Here is a 21,161-nt window from a genome sequence, read left to right as displayed (position 1 = left end):
TTTTCAATAGGATTTTTCAATAAGATTTTCGCCAATTTTTGCCAATTTTCGACGGTTTTCAAGCATAAATCGGCCGTTGCTGCTGCAATTTCGCGTCCGATATTCGTACGAAGTTCATCTATTGTCGCTTGCTTGTTGGCATACACCATAGACTTGACTTAGCTCCACAGGAAATAGTCCAAGAGCGTCAAATCGCACGACCGAGGAGGCCAATTGACTGAGCCATTTCGTGAGATAACAAGTTCACCAAATTTGGTTTTCAATAAATCGTTTATGACATTCGTTGTGTGGCTTGTGGCGCCGTCCTGTTGGAACCACATATTGTCCAAGTCTATATCATTTAATTCGGGCCAAAAATAGTCGGTTATCATTGAGCGGTACCGATTCTCTTTCACAGTACCGTGAAGGTCTTAATCATCACGGAGAAGTAATTTGTTGGGGATGCAATCGTGACTCATGGAGTGCGTACGAATGTACTTTCACAGGAATAAAGAACTTTTGTAGTGCTCTTATTGAAAAACCCGCTCTTAAAGTTCAGGCCACTGACTCCGAATTTCGGTAGTAAATTTTAATAATTTCGACTCGATGTTGGATCGTATATCTTTCCCTGATGAAATGACAAACCTTACTGAAGTGAAAAATATGTCAACGTTTGCTGTCCCTATCGGTCTACTTTTGTAGCGTCACTATTGAAAAACCCGTTATATCAAACTTTCAGGAAGTCAGTTTAGGCTTTATTTGAAGCTTCCTCATTTTATATAAGTAGTATTCGAGAGTAACAAATAGTATAATAACTCCTCTCTGCTAGTTTGTCAGATCTGTAACATCTCGTATTCAAGAAGAAAGCGTATATATGAACAGACAACCGACCCTTTTTTCGCATTGTTAACAGTCGGTATTTGACATCGTGGACTGTGGTGTGCAGTCCACAACATATATTATAAGATGCTTAAAACACTGTCTGGTGGTTCAGGAATTTTAGAAGTATTCGATTTTATATTGGAATCTTAAGTTAGTAGAGCAAATCACTTTGCGAAACCTCTAGTTTAATTTTTCTAAGTGGGAAGTTTTGACTTCAAAATTCCACTGATAACTTTGTACCACTCGAAAGCTCTTGACAGTACTGGATAATGTGATGATTCATTTCACTCGTGGTGGCAGATAACTTATCATTAATATAATCTTTAAGTTGAAGCTAAAATTATTTTTTTATCGATTATATATTCATATGTATATATACATATACATATATATATATATGTATATATACGCTGTCAAATAGATTACTAGTGACTAATGTACAATTTTAATACATATATATACTATATACATATTTGACAGCATCATGAATTCGAACTGTACGTATTACTTATATAACTATAGAATATTTATGAATATGAAGTGGTCTTATCAGCACCAGAAACATAAAAATCAATTAGAAGTGACTTAAGGTTATCTTGCTGATCGACAGTGAAAGCTTTGAATGATGAAAACTAAGCTATTTTAACACAATATTTTTGCTATTATCCCACTATGTTGACATCGCAACCCCATTTTAAATCAATTAATCATTGGATGCAGTTTGTGCGAGTTCAGAGCACTTGAACCGCAATTAAAAGCATGACGCGATTAAATGCAGGGCCGCTAATCTAATCTCAGTGTATTTGTCATTATTGATGACACGAAAAGAATATTTGCTTGGCAGGTTTTCCCATAAAATCGTTAAGTGAATAATCATAGATAAACATATATTCTATTCTGAAAATTGATTTTGTAAAATATATAAACCAGGGTAGATAATTTTCGAAAACAAAACAAAAATCATAGTCGGATGAAGGTCATCGGAAACGAAAGTTAAAATAACAAATACTAAGGAAACAAGTAAGGAAGAGCTAAGTTAGGGTACTTGCAAATATTGAAGCCACGGAAGTACCTTCAAGTCATAAGGCTTGTTAGTTATATGGGGTCTAGGACGAGTTTTCACCCGATATTATTCATTCTAAGGCACTCTCTCAATTTTATTAAGATACGAACTCGTACTTTTTTTTGCCAAGGAACATGTGTACCATGTCCGGACGGACGGACAGACAGACAGTCACCCGGATTTCAACTCGTCCTGATTTTTTATAAATACATTCTTACAAAAAAGTACGGAAATTGTAAATAAAACGAAAAATATTTAATTCTTCTTCTTCTTTATTGGCGTAGCTACCGCTTACGCGATTATAGCCAGGTTAACAACAGCGCGTCAGTCGTTTCTTCTTTTCGCTACATGGCGGTGGAGGTCTTCCTCCTCCTCTGCTTCCCCCAGCGGGTACTGCGTCGATTACTTTCAGAGCTGGAGTGTTTGCGTCCATTCGAACAACATGACCTAGCCAGCGTAGCCGCTGTCTTTTAATTCGCTGAACTATGTCAATGTCGTCGTATATCTCATACAGCTCATCGCCTCATCGAATGCGATATTTGCCGTGGCCAATGCGCAAAGGAACATAATTCTTTCGCAGAACTTTTCTCTCGAAAACTCGCAACGTCGACTCTTCAGTTGTTGTCATCGTCCAATCCTCTGCACCATATAGTAGGACGGGCGTTATGAGTGACTTATATAGTTTGTTTTTTTGTTCGTTGAGAGAGGACTTTGCTTCTCAATTGCCTACTCAGTCCGAAGTAGCACCTGCGTTGGATTTCCAGGCTGACATTGTTGGTGGTGTTTACGCTGGTTCCAAGATAGACGAAATTTTCTACGACTTCAAAGTTATGATTGTGAACAGTGACGTGAGAGCCAAGTCGCGAGTGCGACGACTGTTTGTTTGATGACAGGAGATATTTCGTATTGCCCTCGTTCACTGCCAAACCCATTTGCTTTGCTTCCTTGTCCAGTCCGGAAAAGCAGAACTAACAGCGCGGGTGTTGATATCAATATCAAATAAATATTCAAGAAATATTTAATTATTCATCAATATTTTTTTTGTCGCCTTCAAAGTAATTCCCACCAGATGTAATACACTTATGCCGACGATTTTACCAGTCCTCGAAACACTTTAGGGATAGCCTTCAGCGCTTTCGGCGAATTTTGTTTTATCTCTTTGATCGACTAAAAACGGGTAACACGAAGCGGCAATTTCAGTTTGGGGAACAAGAAAAAATCTTCCAGAACCAAATCTGGTGAATACGATGGTTGATCGATGATATTCATTGCGTTTTTGACTTTAAATTTGCAATAAATGTTAAAGGTCATCCAGATCGAGTCTCGTCTTCAACGATCTCTCGACCCCCTCGTGAAATTTATTGCAAACTTATCTTTTTATGTCCCAAACACCCTGTATTTTTTAAATTTAAATATTTTTAAATTTAAAATACTTTTTGTTTCTTTATATTGACGTAATATAAAACTTTAATTAAAAAAAAAAAAAAAATCTGAAGTCAAAATATCAATCATAATGTAAATTGTTTTTTTTTTTAAGTCAGTACGCTTTATATTTAATAAAATCTCTACTTTTTTATTGGCAGTTTTCATTCCTCTAAATAAATTTTCGTAGTCACTATAAGCTCCGGATTCGAGTTTGGTTTACTGGTTCTCAAACATTTTGACAATAACAGCTGTTTTACTGACGTCATAATAGCAAATGCTTGCACAATATGAATACGATTAAACAGCTTTCCAGTTTACTGCTTACCTTGACTGTAAAAAATGTCCAAGAAGGACTTTGGAATAAAACTTTCTGCATGTTGAAAATCTTCAAGAAAGTTACTTGTGAAACTTTTAACATCTTAATTAATTTATTGAGAGTTATCAAAGCCAAGAGATCAAATGTAGATTGTATTGCTTAAATTAACACGTAGTCTTCAATACAACTTATTTTACTTTCCTTAAATATTATATCTTTACACAATTGACCTTAGCTTATTGTCCAACTATCTTCTAGCTTTCCATTGTATTACTTTCGGTTCTCACAGCCCTCAACGTGTTAATGCGCAAAGCATTACACAGCGAGTTTAGTGAACTGCGCCAAATAGGGAACGACATTTTATAACTCTGTCAGGTATTCTAAGCATTAATTCATTCGTCATTGAATGCAATGTGCAATTCACAGGTCCATTTTTTATGTGCTCGAATGCAGTAGGAAAATTGTGGTTTGCATACTTGTTATAATTGTAATACGTTTTGCTTTATTATTTTACTGCTAGAAAAGTGATAAAGTATTTGATTTAATTATGTGCATAATTATTTGCAATTATTCTTTTTTAATATCTGCATATTCTCTAGAATCGTGTGAGCAATATCAATAACACTTTGACGTTTAACCTTTGCTAAGCTTTTTGCTCTGGTAACATCGTTCTGAGAAGACAATTTTGTCCTACTTTTTACGGTTCAGCCACGCTTTTTAAAGTTTATTTTTTTATTTTGTTTCATGTTAGAAATACAACTGGACTGGAAACTTAATTTGCTTTCAGGTGAAAGCCTTTCCTCTATTTACTTCAGTGGTTAGGTTCCTTGTCTCGCGTGTACGAAGAATGCATGCCTTAAATCAAGGGAAAAAATTTTAAAACTTCCGAGGCCTTTCGCTACTCTTGATTATTATGCATCCCTGCCATTTGGAGCAAGGAATTTTTGAGATAAAATTATTTTGAAAAGTGTGTGTGGCCCTGCCATTTAAGCGATTAATAATATTTTTAAGGCGAATAAAAAGATATTGGTAAAAATATCGATAATTTAGAATCACCTTCTTTAGTTGTATAATATATTACTTAATTATTAATAAAAGATAAAAAATGTGGACCAAAGGCTACCTCTCTTGATTCTTGGTGAGAGAAACACTCAGTCGTCGAGAGAAACACTGAGCGTCTAGCCACAATCATCAGAGCAAAATTTTTGAACATTCCACCGATTTGCGCCCATTCTCCAATAGAAGAGAAGGACGATATGACCAAAGATGTCTCCGGATCGAAAAGTTGAAAAGCAGATCGATCATGTTGTGATGGAAGTATGACAAGTCTCCAGTGTCCGAGGACGTATGTACGTACACTCGAGAACTTAACATCGACTCGGACCACTACCTTGTTATAGTTAAGATATGTGCCCGCCTCTGTACAGAAAAGCACGTCCGTCAATAAAAACAAGGAAATTACGACATTAAGAAGTTACAATCACAACTGACAGCTATAACTGCTATTTGAGAGCTCTCATCAGCAACTCGGTATAAGGCAACTGTGGGACGCCATTTTCAGCTCCTTATCATACAGGTGTAAGGGAAGTCATTGATTTTCGGAAAAGTCGAAGGAACAGCTGGTACGATTAAGACCGTCATGTTGCAGTGGGAACAAAGCGGACAGCGTAGGTATAATGCTAGCCTAGGGTAATGTTCGAAAATTTTACGAAAAGAGCCGGCGACTAACGGAAGATTTTAAGACCAGAGCATATTCTTGCAGGACCTAAAGTGGTGATCTAGTGGCTAATGTTCAGAGCATACTGAAGTTATGAAGAGAACACTCTCCAGCCTGCTGAAGAGCAGTGAAAGCGTAACATCTGGAGATGCCGAACCTAATCTTGTTGGACTAGACGTTCAATTGCCAGATCATAAAGAAGTTCGAATAGCAATTGCCCGCATACTTTTTGACCTGGAAAATCTACTATCGACCAAATTTTCATCATGCGTCAAATCTTGCAAATGGCCCGTGAAAGGAAAATCGACATACACCACCTGCTTTTATGCTGCTATGTATGGGAAGAAAACCACTGGAGAGGGCACCCGCTGAGGGGATTTCTGCAGCTCTGTAGAGCTTTTATCCATGCTATGATGGCGGCATCTTACCGATTGCATCCAGACTATTAACGATTGCTCCATTGGAGATAAGGCCCGGAAAGTTTGTTTAATCTAATGACAATTTCAATAGTATATAGAAGACAAGACAAGACAAGAAGGAGGTTTGTTTGAGACTATCTTTATATATGCGCTCTCCTTCTTCAGAATGCATTTTATAGTCATTCCTAATACCAATCATTTTTGCATCAACATTCTTTAGTCACTTTTCTGCGAATTATTAATTCCTCGTAAAATATTCTTTCGTGAATTGAAAAATGGAGTAAATAACAGACGAGATAGCCACGAATTGCCAAGTCGACAACATCAGTCCTTTCTGTCACCACACGTCATCACTCAAAATACACGTACTCATGAGTGGGTGAATTAAATGTATATCTACATATGTTTATTAGGGTGAGCCAAAAACTAACTAAACGTTTTTTTTCTGGATGTTACAAATTTCGTGGCAAACTTAATGTCGACTAGGGCGGGTCGATTTTTGAAAAATCGTGTGGTAAATGTTCTACGGGCCATTCTGAACAACTTTGCCTAAGAGACTACAGGTTTAAAACCGGTTTTGAGCAAGCGATTTTCAAGGCGTTGTTTTTCGTGATTATACAAATTTGCTCTTTAGTTTTTGAGTTATCCAGAAAAAATTGATTATCTACATGGACTTTGATATTCTATTGATCATGTGTTGCTATCGACAAGATCGGTCAACTTTAGCACATATCTCCCCTACAACCGATTATTTATTTATTAGGCAAAGTTTTACAGACTTGTCCGTAGAACATTTTCCGCATTCGCGATTTTATAGTAAAACAAGAAAAAACGTTAACTTCGGCTGCACCGAAGCTGATATACCTTTCACAGGTGCATTTCTTTTAGTAACTATGTGTTCAGTTTATATGGAAGCTATATGCTATAGTAAGCCGATCTGAACAATTTTTTCGGAGATTATATTATTACCTTAAGCAGTAATTCATGTCAAATTTCGTGAAGATATCACGTCAAATGCGAAAGTTTTCCATACAAGAACTTTTTTCCGATCGTTCAGTTTGTATGGCAGCTATATGCTATAGTTAACCGATCTGAACAATTTCTTCGGAGATTACATTGTTGCCCTAAAAATAACCTGTGCCAACTTTTGTGAAGATACATTGTCAAATGTGAAAGTTTTCCATACAAGAACTTTTTTCCGATCGTTCAGTTTGTATGGCTGCTATATGCAGTAATAGTTCGATCTCGACCGTATCGACAAATGAGCAGCTTCTTGAAGAGAAAATGACGTTTGCAAAATTTCAAAACGATATATCTTAAAAACTGAGGGACTAGTTCGTATATATGTATGTATACAGACAGACGGACGGACAGACAGACAGACGGACATGGCTAAATCGACTCAGCTCAACATACTGATCATTTATATACATACTTTATAGGGTCTCCAACGCTTCCTTCTGGGTGTTACAAACTTCGTCACAAACTTAATATACCCTGTTCAGGGTATAAAAATCGATGCTCAGGGTAAAAAAATGCACCTCAGGGGAATTTTTTCAATAAAAAAAACCTAGCCTATCAACTTACTGCTTAATATGTATAGGTTTATTCAAAGGTTAGCTTTTGACATACCCTAATGTACATACTTATGTGTATATAGTATATATTTGTATGCAAATACACATTACCAAATATTCATTTGAACATATTTTCACATAGTTACAAACATATATAAATATATATATTGTGATAAAATTTTAGTATGCAGCGCGAAATCCGTTTTATAAACTGATATTTTCATATACAATATGTATGTATGTACACTATATACTAGTATATATGCAAGCACATATAAATCCACATAACTTTATCAATTTGCCAATATCATCCCATTCCATACATATCGGCTTATTCCATAAACAACAATACATTTCATATTTTTCCATAATTCACATTAAAATATTTGCCAACTTGCCTATAATAAATATTGGAATCTTCATTGTTGCCTCTTTCGTTGCCTTGCGAGTTGCCTGTTGCTTAACACTTATCTTTTCCTTGCTGCGAAATCGCAATTTCAATAAATGGTGTACATATAAACGACAACAAGGCGCTTGTGTTCAACACACTTGAGCTTCAACTTCACTTGGTGCGAAAATGAAAAACGAAAGTGAAAAATGTCACACAACAACCAGTTGATTAATTGCTTGCACTGGGCTTCTTGTTTAACTTTTTGCTCAACAAATCAAATCACAAGGCGTTTACTCATCGCGGATTGCCCTTTGATTCACAACTGATGACGCAAAGACGCTGCAGCAAACTGAAAGGATGCGGAAGCAGCACGAAATGTCAGAGGACTCGCAATGATTTTGCTCAAAAAGCAACAATGCACATACAAACGTATGTACATCTTAACAGCGAAAATTTTCTAACATATGGTGGGTGCCCTCATGCGCTACGCAGCTAGAAGCCGAAAGTAAAATTGGTTGTTCGTAGGTGGCGTTGCCACTGTAGTTGTATTTTTGCGCGCTATTTTTTGTTAAAATTTGCCAAATTTATTTTTGAGCAAATACATTTTTTTCTTAAAAAAATTATTCTATGAAATAATTAAGTACTTCCCACTATTTATTTCCAATGTTAACCTTTTCAAGCTATTTAATACTTTACTAATAAGGATTCAATAGCTGATATATAGACACTTCTCTGCTCGCTAAAATTGTGAAGTGTCCTCTTGTCCAATAACAATATGTCAAAACATAAAACATAAAAGTTATCCAGTTCACGCAGAGAACTTAGAGACAATTTCTCAGTGTTGTATGTTCTCTAATTGAAGTTAATACAAGTGAGTATGTGACTAGCTCATTAAAGTGTAATAGTCTCTTGCCTCTTATTTCTATTTGACAGTCTATACAACTTATACCAGTTGCTTGTTCGATTCGCTACACTCCAGGGTTTGCGTATCGAAGACCACTAATATACCTATTACAAAATGCTAATGTTTATAGCTGTTCAGCTGAAATGCTATTCCGATTTGAGAAGCTAATATGGATGGTAGAAAGTCCATAACGAATTTTTATATTTTTTCTGGCCAAAACTGATAGCTGGTATAATTTTTTCCAATATATCTTTGACTTTTAATGAGGTTCAGAATTTTTAAGAGTCAAAAAAGTAATTGTCGAATATTTCGCTTCCTTGATAATCATGGTCTTGGTTATACCAGTAATTTCTTTCCTAAGCAGAACCTTGGTTCTACGAGTAATTACTCGAATATTTAACTTTTTTGTTAAGCAAAATCTTCGTTCACTTTTGAAAAATCACTTAACTCATCATATTATGTCTTCTTCAAATAAATGAGTACTTCAATCTTTGTTTGTTCACATTTTTTTTTTCAAAATCAATAACACAAAAATATAAACACTCAATTTCGAAATACGTATACTATAAAAGCAAAAATTTCAACAACAAAAACTCTAAAACTATGAATGTCGTTTGATTTTTTTGAAACTTAACCACCACTTTGAATCCAGTTACATCAACATGGCAGCACTCTCCGTGAGTCAGCAGCAGAGAGAGAATTGTAAACGAAAGCAACAGTGTGTTGGCCTTTTAAGAGCACAACCAAAACGGAAATTAACTGTTATTGTACTCTTCAAAGCTTTTGGCCAGATAAAAGATATGGATACCAACCAGCGCACTATCTCTGCTTGTACATCATACATACTATACGTATGGTATATACATACAGATTTGTATAGCAAGCGGGCGAACTTATCAGTGTTGTGCCATTATGCCTAATTGGTATTGTACCTTAAAGTTCTATTATTATAAATTATTAAGAAATCTCAATGACAAATGCGTAAATTTGAACAAGATTTTTGTTTGCGAAATATTTCTTATGAGTAAAATAAGTTTAAAAGAATCATTTTTTGTGAAAATTGATGAACCACGGCGAGTGTTTGGGTACCTATTATTTACATATACCTACGAGTACAAGTAAGACACTTATCTCCATAATAATGAAATTTAAGTCGCTTGTTATGACAACAAAAAAGTCTGCGATAAGAATGAAGATGAGAGCAAAGAAAGTATATTTCAAAAGATTAATCTGGTATAAATTTTATGGGTAAAAAATAAATGCAACACGTATGTCTACCATAAAAAGCTTCTCATAAAATTCTTAGCCGGTAAACTCTGTAAAAAATCCAACCATTTTCGAGAACAACTCTCCCCAAATGGTAACAAAACATCGGTCAGTCAACGAACAATTTACTATATTTTACAGTACATTGTATAAAGAGATCGATACTTTACAATCCCAAACCGACTACGAAGGTATGAAAAGAAAATGTCCTTCTTTGTTTTTCAAACAACAAAATGGCAACTCCGGGATTTGAAATAGATTTTACGGTATCTAGTAGGCGTCATCTCGACGATAATTTGATTAATACTAAGGCTAGACAAATATTTGAGATTTTTTTCAGGGAAGATATATTTAGGTTTGTAGCTTGAGAGAAGTGTTGGAATCGAGTTTAATGCTTGGTACCGAAAATAAAAAATAAGTTTGATGAAAATCTAGGAAAAAGTTATCAATGAACAAATAGCAAAAATTTATATTTAAATAAAAATAAAAATTAGCTGTTTTAGATATTTTTTTGTACCGAAAATGCAAAAATAAATTTATTATTTAACGAAAATCTAGAAAAAAAGTTATCAATGAACAAATGAAAAAATGTTTTTACTAAAAATAAAAATTAGCTGGTTTGTGGTAGTATTTTGTACCGAAAATGAAAAAATAAATGTATCATTTACCTAAATATAGCTTGAAAACTTTTATGGAAGTAAAAGAATAATGAAAAATTAAAAAAACCAAAATTAATTCGAAGAAAACGTAAATTATTATAGATACAGCTTTGTACCGAAAATGCAAACATTTAGTTTCTCACGAATCAAATGGTAATACCTTGAACATTATATAGTTTTAGGTAAACTTTCATATAGAGACACTTAAAATATCGTTTGAATTCTGTACCGAAAATGCAACTTATAGGTAAATATATATACATATGTATGTTTGTATTATAATGCATTGAAAAGTTAAAATTATTGACCTAAGTACAGCATAAAGCTAGCAAAATCCCTATACTTTTTATTCTGATTTTTTTAGTCATTATAAATAAATATATATATATGTATACCGAAAATCAAGAAATTTACTTTTCACTTATAGAAAGATTCACATCAATGACTTTAGACTTAGTATAATTTAAATATTTTTAATATTTATGCAAAACAGTTGTACCGTTTTATGTATATTTTTGTACCGAGTATGCAAACAATGGCAGACAAATTGTTTTTTATTAAAATATTAATATTTTATTAACTATTATTTTATTGAGTATGACGTACAATTACTAAACACTTTTGTATAGTTACGTTTACTCAAACAAACAAACAAACAAACAAAAAAAGAAAGACGCAGAGGTTTGTACCGATAATGTTAAACTAAGCGTCTTTCATGTAAAACAGTTTAATATCGTTGATTTGAATATTATACAATAGTATCAAGGACTTGGTATAGAATTTGTAAAAAGTTTAAATTGTTATAAAAGTGTACCCATTTTGTACCGAGAATGTAAAAAAAAACTAGAAATTAAATGTACCGTATTTTCTTTCAGTTTTCAAAGACCGAAACTATTGCTTATTGTGGCAAAGGCTTTGCATAACTGTATTTAAAGAAGTTCGATTATGATTATATGTACCGAAAAGCAATGTTTTACTAATTTTTTTAATCTTTTACTTTATTTTAAAAATATAAATATATTTAATATGTACAAAATATGTACACATATAATATATACAATAGTTTCTTTGTCATTTTGTACCGAAAATGTATTTTCTTAATTAATGCTTTTTTATTTTTTACTTTGTTCGAGGCGAAAGTTAGTGGCATAAAAGTTTTGTATAGGCATATAGCATCCTCTCTTATTATACATAGGTACGTATTTGTACCGAAAAAGCAAAATTTTTAAAAATAAATGCTTTTAATTTGTTTACTTTATTTAAGGACGAAAATTAGTGTTTATAGCCTTTATAGTAAAGTTATATTACATAAATTCATGTGAACGATTTTGTACCGTAAATGCAAATTTAGTTTAAAATAATAGTTTTTTTTTTATATTGTTTTTTATTTAAAGGCTAAACTTAGTGGTTTTAGACTTTGTGTAGTCATATTATAACAAATCTCTTTTCATAAGAGGTGCGACTTTGTACCGAAAAAAAACAAAAAATTATAAAAAAAATGCTTTTTAGTTTTTACTCCTTTCAAAGATTAAAATTAGTGGTCTCAATATAAAAAAATGCGTTAGTTATTGTACCCATTTAGTACCTAAATGTTTAAGACACAAAAATAAATTCGCATCGTTATATTTTTTTCTGCAGAAGTTTATTACCTTTGCCAAAATTATATAGGATTTACTCGAATTGCGCAAAAATAAAATCAACGCTTTGTCTACATTTAAGCCAGCAAATAATATTTGCAACAATTTAGCGTTACTCACAAATCCGAATAAACAAAGCCTTTCACTTGGCTTCGTGATTTTTTTTTATCTAAAACCTAATAACAACAGACGTATGCAGTGTATAATTGTTGCAAATTATATATAATAAAATATATATGCATACATATATGTACATATATGTACATATGTATGTATGTATGTACCGATTTTTATATGAAAAACACAGCACTGCCTGCGATTGCTCACAACACTCACGCTCTCACAAAGCGTTTATATGGGCAATTAGATCTGCAAACCGCAGGTTCGTGCCTCCAAAGTAATCGACGTGGCTGCATTCTAATTAGTTCACTGTCATGAAAAACTATACTCAACTAGGTTTCCCATAAAAAACAAAACTTACCGCAAGTGTGACTCTAAAAAACGGTGTGAAGCTGTTGTTGTGTTGACCAAAGTGCAGCTATCTCTTTCAATTGTCTTCCAGCTGTTAACCACAAAGCAAACACACACTCACACACACTGTTTATGAAATACACTAACACTATTTGTTTTTGTTGTTGTTGGACTTGAGTCACTTAATATCACAAAGCAACTAATTACTGACCGATTGGAGTTACAAACAATAAGCGACACAGTGAAAATTAAAATAAATATCACAAAAACAACACCAAAATATATTGGGTAAAAGTATAAAATAATTCGGGAGAGACTGCAAGATTGTAGCCAGCGAGCACAACCAAATGATTCTGACGAATGTGCTGTCAGGCGAACGCCGCGCGCAACTAAAAGCAATGAGTGTTGGGGCTGCTGGCGCAGAGGTGCGGTGTTGGAGACGAACTCGGCGGCCGCTCTTTGCTTGGCGCTGTGCTGTTCTGCACTTATTTCCCTTCTGTTGTCTTTTATACAATACCAATACATACATACATATGTGAATTAAAATATTTTACTTTGTTTTTATATACCAAAGTATGTAGATTTGTAGCAATGTGTGTGAATGTATCTATGAGAATTTGTCGAAATTTCGCTCAAACGCTCGAGTTAGCTGCAGCAGAGACTTTGTTTTGCTTTTGCCTTTATTGAAGCCGCGCAGCCGAATGCGCTGACAACGGCATAAAACGAACTGAATACAGCGGGTTTTCAAAAATTCCCATTTGACTGGCCGCTGCAAATAATGCGCGGGTGGACCGATCTGAGCAAACAGTGGCTGCATTTACAAGCAGCCGGGAATTTACCGCTGTAAAGAAACTGTTTGATAGCGGCTGTCTTGCGAATATTTTGCAAAGAATTGTATTTACATATACATACATACATACATACATACATATGTATGTAGTATGTGTGTATGGTATATATAGTTTTTGTCAGCCAAGAAAGCGTTAGTGATTGACGGTAGAATTATCAATAGCTAGCACAAGTTCTTAACCATTTAGTCTTTCATAGTCAAAGAAGATCTTTCTTAGACTTATAGTTTATGTAAAAAGCTTGAAAGGCTTTGTAATAATGACTTTAGTACAAAAGAAACCATAGTTCTCGTTTTTATACTCTCGCAACAATGTTGCTAAGGAGAGTATTATAGTTTTGTTCACATAACGGTTGTTTGTAAGTCCTAAAACTAAAAGAGTCAAATATAGGGTTATATATACCAAAGTGATCAGGGTGACAAGTAGAGTTGAAATCCGGATGTCTGTCCGTCCGTCTGTCCGTCCGTGCAAGCTGTAACTTGAGTAAAAATTGAGATACCATGATGAAACTTGGTACACGTATTTCTTGGCTCCAATAAGAAGGTGAATCGGCCCACTGCCACGCCCACAAAACCTATAAATGCCATAAGCCATAAAGTGAAATTTGGCACAAAGGATCGCATTAGGGAGGGGCATTTTTGGACGTAATTTTTTTGGAAAAGTGGGCGTGGCCCCCTACTATGTGTTTTGTACACATCTCGGAAATTACTATAGCTATGTCAACAAAACTCTATAGAGTCGTTTCCTTCAGGCATTTCCATATACAGTTCAAAAATGGAAGAAATCGGATAATAACCACGCCCAGCTCCCATACAAAGGTTATGTTGAAAATCACTAAAAGTGCGTTAACCGACTAACAAAAAACGCAAGAAACACTAAATTTTACGGAAGAAATGGCAGAAGGAAGCTGCACCCAGGCTTTTTTTTTAAATTGAAAATGGGTGTGGCGTCGCCCACTTATGGACCAAAAACCATATCTCAGGAACTACTTGACCGATTTCAATGAAATTCGGTATATAATATTTTCTTAACACCCTGATGACATGTACGAAATATGGGTGAAATCGGTTCACAACCACGCCTTCTTCCAATATAACGCAATTTTGAGTTCCATCTGATGCCTTCTCTGTATAATATATATGTATGTACATTAGGAACCAATGATGATAGCGGAATAAAACTTTACACAAATACGGTATTTGAAAAATATGTAAATGGCGGATAATGAAATCTCGATTATCACTTTATGATGCGAGAGTATAAAATGTTCGGTGACACCCGAACTTAGCCCTTCTTTACTTGTTATTCATAACTCTCACGGCTATACTTCCGTAAGACTGGCAAAAGACTGGTATGCATTGAGTGTATCTGTTGCGTACCAATTTGGACCAGTGTTTGATTACGGATGTGGACTTCTGGAGATAACTAACTACTTTTTATAGCATAAGCGAGATCGTTCAGTGGGAATTGAGTATAAACTGAAATCTGTTGAGAGAAAATATTATAGAAAAGAGTTGTTATATCTAAAACAGTGTACATTAAGTTTGCTTCGAAGTTCGTAACACCAAGAAAAATATGACGAAGGCCCCATAAAGTGTGTCGATATAGCCATGACTGGCTGTCAGTCCGTCTGTCTGTATATATGCGAAGTAGTCTCTCAATTATTGCAGTATCGACCTCAAATTTTAGACCCGTCCTTTTTTTCTCACCAAGATGCAGCTTATTTCTCGGAACCCCCTATAGCATATAGCTGCCAAACGAACTGACCGATCAAACCCAAGATAAAGACTTTCTACACCCTTATACGCTATACTGAAATGCAGCTGTAAAAGGTGTTATAGCTTCAGTGCGGCAGTTATGTTTTTTCTTGTTTTTACAGAGGACCAAAATAACATTTATAAGTGAACTTATCGGCCTGTCGGAGGTGGATGCTTTCGCAGAAATCATCTCTGCAGTTACCTGCTTGTAGCGAAACCGGCTTTTAGGAGCATCAAGAGGTCTTTTGTCAACTGAATGGCGTACTTGGAGTCAAACCAACACCCATTGGAGATTAAGAGCTCGAGTTGCCGCGAGAATAGAGAGTGACTTTGCATAGCTTAGTTCTGGATACTGTAGCAGGTTAAACTTCTACTTATCCAGAATCGACCCTGACATATCAAACATATGTTCAGGGTGCAACGAGTCCCCGCATGATTTTGCATGCCCTGCTAATCATACAGATCTGACACCCCTACCGTTGGATGCCCTCGATGACAACTTATCTAATCCTTACCATCCTAACGGGGACTAAGTAACCGTTACAACGACAACAACTAAAGACAACTTTTTCTTGGAATAATGTAAAAAGCCGGCTCGATAGCTCTTTTGCAAATTTTTTCGAATAAGTGTGACACGATTTCTTTAAAAAAAACTCACTTATTGTTACGGAAATTCTAATGTTTTGTATTTAATGTGAAGTACAATCGATACAATTAAGCTCTGAACATAACATCATAAAAATGGTCTTCTTGACTTGTTTAGCAGGAAGGAGTTCGATGAACCCAATTTTCTCGTACTTTTTCCACTAAATCAAGTGATAAGTCAGTATGTCAAGAACAGCACGTGCAATATTGACTTCCAAAGCTAAAAGCGAGTCCAGTTTATTGACTTCAACTAACCCCACAAGAAGTAGGCTAATGGTAAAAAATCGCAACTTCTTGGGTGTCATTCATAACATTGAAGTTCAGATTTCTTGAAATAATCGAAACTCCAAACTTTTTTCGCAATAAACCGCTGGTTGAACTTGTTGGAACTAGATGTTGTCAAGTACAACTTCTTCTAATACCGAGCATAAAAAGTTGGTTCTCATCGATCTATACCGCTCTCCATTGATAGCTAATAATTTTGGTGAATGTAATGGATGTTCCTGAATAATTTGTAGATCAATGGCTTCAGTTATTGAGTGAGAACAATTTTATATGGATGCAAGCCCAAATCCTTTCGCAAAATCCGACAGGTTGTGGTTTGAGACAGTTCCAATTTTTGAGAATGACTTGGAAACGACAAATAGGCGTCTTCAGCAACACTTGCCTGAACGGCAGCAATATTTTCATTACTTCGAGCGGTTCTTTGTCTTTTTGGCACTTGAAAATTATGTAAAGAAAATGTGCGAGCACAGATGTACGATTATTAGGACCATAAAGCTTCGATTCAGGCCTTGGAGCAAAACATCACTCGATTCATCCGCAAGTTACCAGTCGAAATGGTCGAACGAGTCATGGAAAATTAGTCACAACGAATGGACCATCTGAGGCGTTGCCGTGGCCAATATTTGAAAATGATAATCTTCTAAAAATAAATGCCAAAAAAAGTAGTTTCGAATGATAAAAAAACATTCCCCATTCAATTTGAAGTTGCCGTGTTTTTTTCTTAAAAAAGTAGGGAACCTCTAAATGGATCACCCAAATTTTTTGTGAGTATATGGTACAGTGGATTACATTTGTATATACATATTGGGACTCATCAACAAGTCCTCAGTTGTTGTGGGCAGCTGATCAGTTATCACTGTCGACTATAAGAGGGAGTCTTGTTGTTTTCATGCAATCACTGCAAGACTGTTCCAATTGTTCATTGATAATGTGTGGCTCATGCTGTTGTCGTTTGGCATAATGAAGAATCAAACAAATTTTATAAAAAATCTTTTCGTACAGAATTAAAATAATATTCATAAATGCATATATGCATGTGTGTATGTATGTATTTTTATATATATTTATACATTTTGGTATCAAACAAGAAGTATTGTTTGATTATATTATACTTGCATTAATACCGAACAAAGTTTGTGCAGTTTAAGCTTGAATGTATTCACGTAAATAATATGTATGTATGTACACATGTATGCATGTATAAACAGTAAAACACAATTGCTTCTATTTTTCACAAATGCGGGCAGTTTTAAAGTCAGAAGTGAACAAAAGAATTTACATAGTACGTAGTTATCGGCAATTAAAATTATATATGCAAAAGTCAATATGCAAGCTAAGCTTGTACACATATGTACATATGTAGTATTATGGTGTTTTTTTAACTATTAATTTTTTTCAATCCCGTCATGAAATTTCCTTGTCAATACCCTAAAAAAAATTCCCTGAAAATTTTAGCCCTTAATATTAATATTAAGGACTGGACCAAGGCATGTAAAAATTTTCTATTGAAAATACACTTCAATCGTGATTTTTTATCTTTAAATTTCTATAGCTCAGAGGCATTTTATGGCATTGCTTTTACTTTAGACACATATTCCTCAGAATTGAACACTCTACAAAAGTGCCCATTGCGACAAAGTCGAAACTCACACCAGCGAGATAGTACGGGGGTCTAAAGCTGATTTTTCCATGAATTTCGATTTTTTTTGTATATATCTCGTAAATGACAAGAGCTATAGAAAAAATGTAAACGACAAACTTATAGGAAATTTTATTTGCTACAAATAAGGTCCGAGGTCACAATCGCTATCATTAATACTTCACGAAATATTCGGCTTTTAAGTAAGACTATATGGAATTTTCATAGATTTTTTAATACATACCATCTGTAAAAATTCTATCAAAATTTTATATATGTACATATGCAATTGACTTTTATTTGTTGGCTTCTGTTAGCAACTTCACACTTCATCATGTCCCATAATTACTCAATAGGGCTTAAATCGGGCGAGTTTCCAGGCCAACGACGACTGAAACGTTTTCCACCCAATTTCATAAAAAAATCAGCAATTTCTCAGCACCTACTAGAAAATTTTTCAAATTTATTATTACATAGCTGAATATAGTCTACAAAAGTGGTGATGCATTTTTATTGACCGCAAGTGTATGTAGTAACTTTTTGCATAATAACAAATACAACTATATGTGCTTTTAAAAAAGAGGAAAAGATAACACTGTGGAGTTTTACAGTTAACTGCAATTTGAAAAGTGAAAATAGCCTGCCTCGTGCCTAATGACAAAATAATATAATCAATCGCGAAATAGTTTCATAAACAGAAAATGTTAACTCGAAAAAAAAATAGTAGGAAGTTATATTAGCATAATTACATAAAGAATATTCGTATTAATTATGCATTTATGGTACATATGTATGTATGTGAAAAAATTGTTCAAGCAAAACATTTTTCAGAGCAAGAAAGATTGTGCGCCGAAAATTTGCAAGAAAATGGTCACACTCAAAGGGAAATCGCAAAAATATTAAATTGGTGCCAAAAATTTGTCTTAATTCCTTAAAATCTTCGAAAATATATGAAAAAGTGGCCGACACATACCGATGTATTGTCCATGATTACATGGCACAAATGTACATATGTACATATATACATTCTTTGGGGTTTCTTAATTCAGTTTGGAGTTTCTGCGTAATTTTTCCCTTTGAATTTTCGAAATATCAAATATTTTCTATTTTTTGTGAGTTAAAAAAGATTGTTTGCATACCAAAACCAAGCAAGACATTCATGGTTAATTTGCAATAAATGAGTTTGTAAGCAAAATCGCTCATACGCCGTGTCTACAAGGAATTAAGGACACATCAACTGAAACAAATGGCGTTTAAGTGACAAATATACAAAAAGTAGTGAGAGCACATTTGCTGGCGAATGATGTTATTATGTAAATTATTATTATTGTAAAATTAAAATAAATGATTATCAAAACACGAAATACGAAAATATAATATTAATAAAGCACTAACCTGTTATAGAGATGTATGTTTGTTCGGATGGTAAACCGTAATGTTATGCTACGACTTTTAGCACCATGCCTCAAAATTATTGCAGTAATGTTTTCTGCCGCTACGACCACAACAACTACAACTTAATATCAAAAAACAAAATATCTAACCCGAAATGTTTTTAGAATAATGATTAAACAGCGTTGTAGCCAAATGCTTTTCAATAGTGTCAGATTTCATTGAATTACCAAACTAACCTCAATTTTTCAAATGTAATATATGTACTTAGTAATCATATGAGCAATTATTTTGAAGCTGAACAAATTCATTAATATCTACAAAGGGTCAACGTGCACACTGATTTGCTTGAATCCGGTCAAAGGCTATCAACGCTGCAGTAATCTCCTAAACTATTCGTTTTCTGCAGCTGTAACAACAACAACCCCGTATATAGTATAAGAAGCAATTAACAAAATTGTCCGAAAAGTTGGCGCGGCGGTTACTTACCTGGGTAGACCAATAGCAATTTGATTGGTGCAAAGTCGTCAACTTTCACAAAACTAAATAGGAGTAAAAAACGCTTCTAGCAAGCGCTATTCCACTTTTTGAACGTAAAACACATAAAAAATACGTTGTACTCAAATTAAACTTAGATTTCAAATAAATTTTATTATTTCATGTTACAATAAAATTTATATAATTGAAATGCACGCTATTGTGAATGTCATGTAACATAGAGAAGAAGAAGATAGTGCAGTTGTGTAAATAAATAAATTTAGCGTGTTTCTACAGATTTGTCTTTATTTTATTTACTTTCCGTAATTTCTGTTAAAAACAATGCTTTCAAATTTGATAATCACCAGTCAACGTTTTGTGGTAATAATTGGTAAGTTATCGTAATTCACAACAATTGATCGTTTATACAGTTTTGTTTTTGTTTACAGACGAAACAGCTCAGGAGAAGATTGCGCACAATATACTCTGTCAGCTGCTGCGGGAGCAGGGACAAGACGAAAAGTCAACCATAAAAACACTGCCATTTAGTACAGATTTAAAAAATTGGTCAACATTCATTAATTTCTATAAAAAATGCGCAAATGATGAAAGTAAATGCAATGCCATTTTACCACCACTTGCCGATCTGTTGTGCTATCAAAGTGTTGAGAAAATCATATATTTCGTGCATAGACTGCAACAATGCGAGCAAGTGCAACGTATTTTTCTATGGGTGACACCGGGCAATCTAGTACATCCACATGCCGATTATTTGGTAGGCGCTTTTGAATACCAAGCTGATTTAGTGTTGCACTTGGAGACAAGCAATACTCTGTCCATTGTTACACGCAAAACCGGTGGTGGCGTGTCAAACAAAAAATATACATATACAAAAACAAAGAATGAATTCCTAGTTGAGGCAATACGAAACGTACCAAAGACTACACCAGCAGCCAAAGCTACTTCAACAACAACTACGAATACACCTGGTACAACATTCAAAATCGAGTTGAATGAGGATGAAATGGTCGCGCGCAATACACTCAAGTTGCCTTATGAAAAGTATGTGTTGTTTGTTGTGATTGTTATGTGTTTTTGTGTCTTCTCTTTATATATGGAAGTGTTGTTTTGTGTCATTATAGAACATCTGAAACCAATGAAAGTTCAATTATCTACACTCCCGATGATGGCGATGATTTTGATGAGGAGGAGGAAGATCCAGATGATGATCTGTGCATATAAAGTGTTCCTAATATCGCTATTATTATTTATTAATTATGTTTGAAATAGAAGGAATGGATTAGAGTGCTTCATAAAAGTTTAAGTGTGCTGTTTTCATTTGAAAACTAGTTATTGTTGTGGGTGTGTTCATTTGCGAAACCAAGCATTATTTACAATGAATTAAAGTTTAA

The 21,161-nt window shown here is 34.3% G+C and overlaps 2 protein-coding genes across 3 annotated transcripts in view; one reads left to right on the top strand and one right to left on the bottom strand.

The window, feature by feature from the left end:
• LOC126761076 (plasma membrane ascorbate-dependent reductase CYBRD1) overlaps positions 1-13,373 on the bottom strand; it is a 42,576-nt gene extending 29,203 nt beyond the window's left edge. The window contains exon 1 of one of the 2 annotated variants that reach the window (XM_050477005.1): positions 12,717-13,373. Coding sequence is in view for 1 of the 2 variants with exons in the window: in XM_050477004.1 (XP_050332961.1) it covers positions 7,777-7,801 (25 nt within the window). In the remaining variant the exon portion in view is untranslated. Of the gene's footprint in view, positions 1-7,776; positions 8,134-12,716 lie in introns of those variants that run through there. The other variant, XM_050477004.1, reaches the window with a different exon arrangement.
• A 6,606-nt stretch (positions 13,374-19,979) lies between these two features.
• LOC126761082 (elongator complex protein 5) lies at positions 19,980-21,073 on the top strand. Its single transcript, XM_050477010.1, has 3 exons — positions 19,980-20,140; positions 20,199-20,811; positions 20,892-21,073. The coding sequence occupies exons 1-3, from the start codon at positions 20,092-20,094 to the stop codon at positions 20,989-20,991; spliced, it is 762 nt and encodes a 253-aa protein (XP_050332967.1). The 5' UTR covers positions 19,980-20,091; the 3' UTR covers positions 20,992-21,073.
• Positions 21,074-21,161: the final 88 nt, after the last annotated feature.

This window comes from Bactrocera neohumeralis, chromosome 6 (assembly GCF_024586455.1).
Source record: "Bactrocera neohumeralis isolate Rockhampton chromosome 6, APGP_CSIRO_Bneo_wtdbg2-racon-allhic-juicebox.fasta_v2, whole genome shotgun sequence".
Classification (NCBI taxonomy): Eukaryota; Metazoa; Arthropoda; class Insecta; order Diptera; family Tephritidae; genus Bactrocera; species Bactrocera neohumeralis.
The sequence above is the reverse complement of the archived record's forward strand: the minus strand, read 5'-3'. Positions and strand labels throughout refer to the sequence as shown.

Excerpts from the sequence above, each read along its gene's own strand:
- LOC126761082 (XM_050477010.1), top strand. The coding sequence starts at position 20,092 with ATGCTTTCAAATTTGATAATCACCAGTCAACGTTTTGTGGTAATAATT. Across the intron at positions 20,141-20,198 it reads ACGTTTTGTGGTAATAATTG|ACGAAACAGCTCAGGAGAAG; the intron begins GTAAGTTATCGT and ends TTTTGTTTACAG. Across the intron at positions 20,812-20,891 it reads CTCAAGTTGCCTTATGAAAA|AACATCTGAAACCAATGAAA; the intron begins GTATGTGTTGTT and ends GTGTCATTATAG.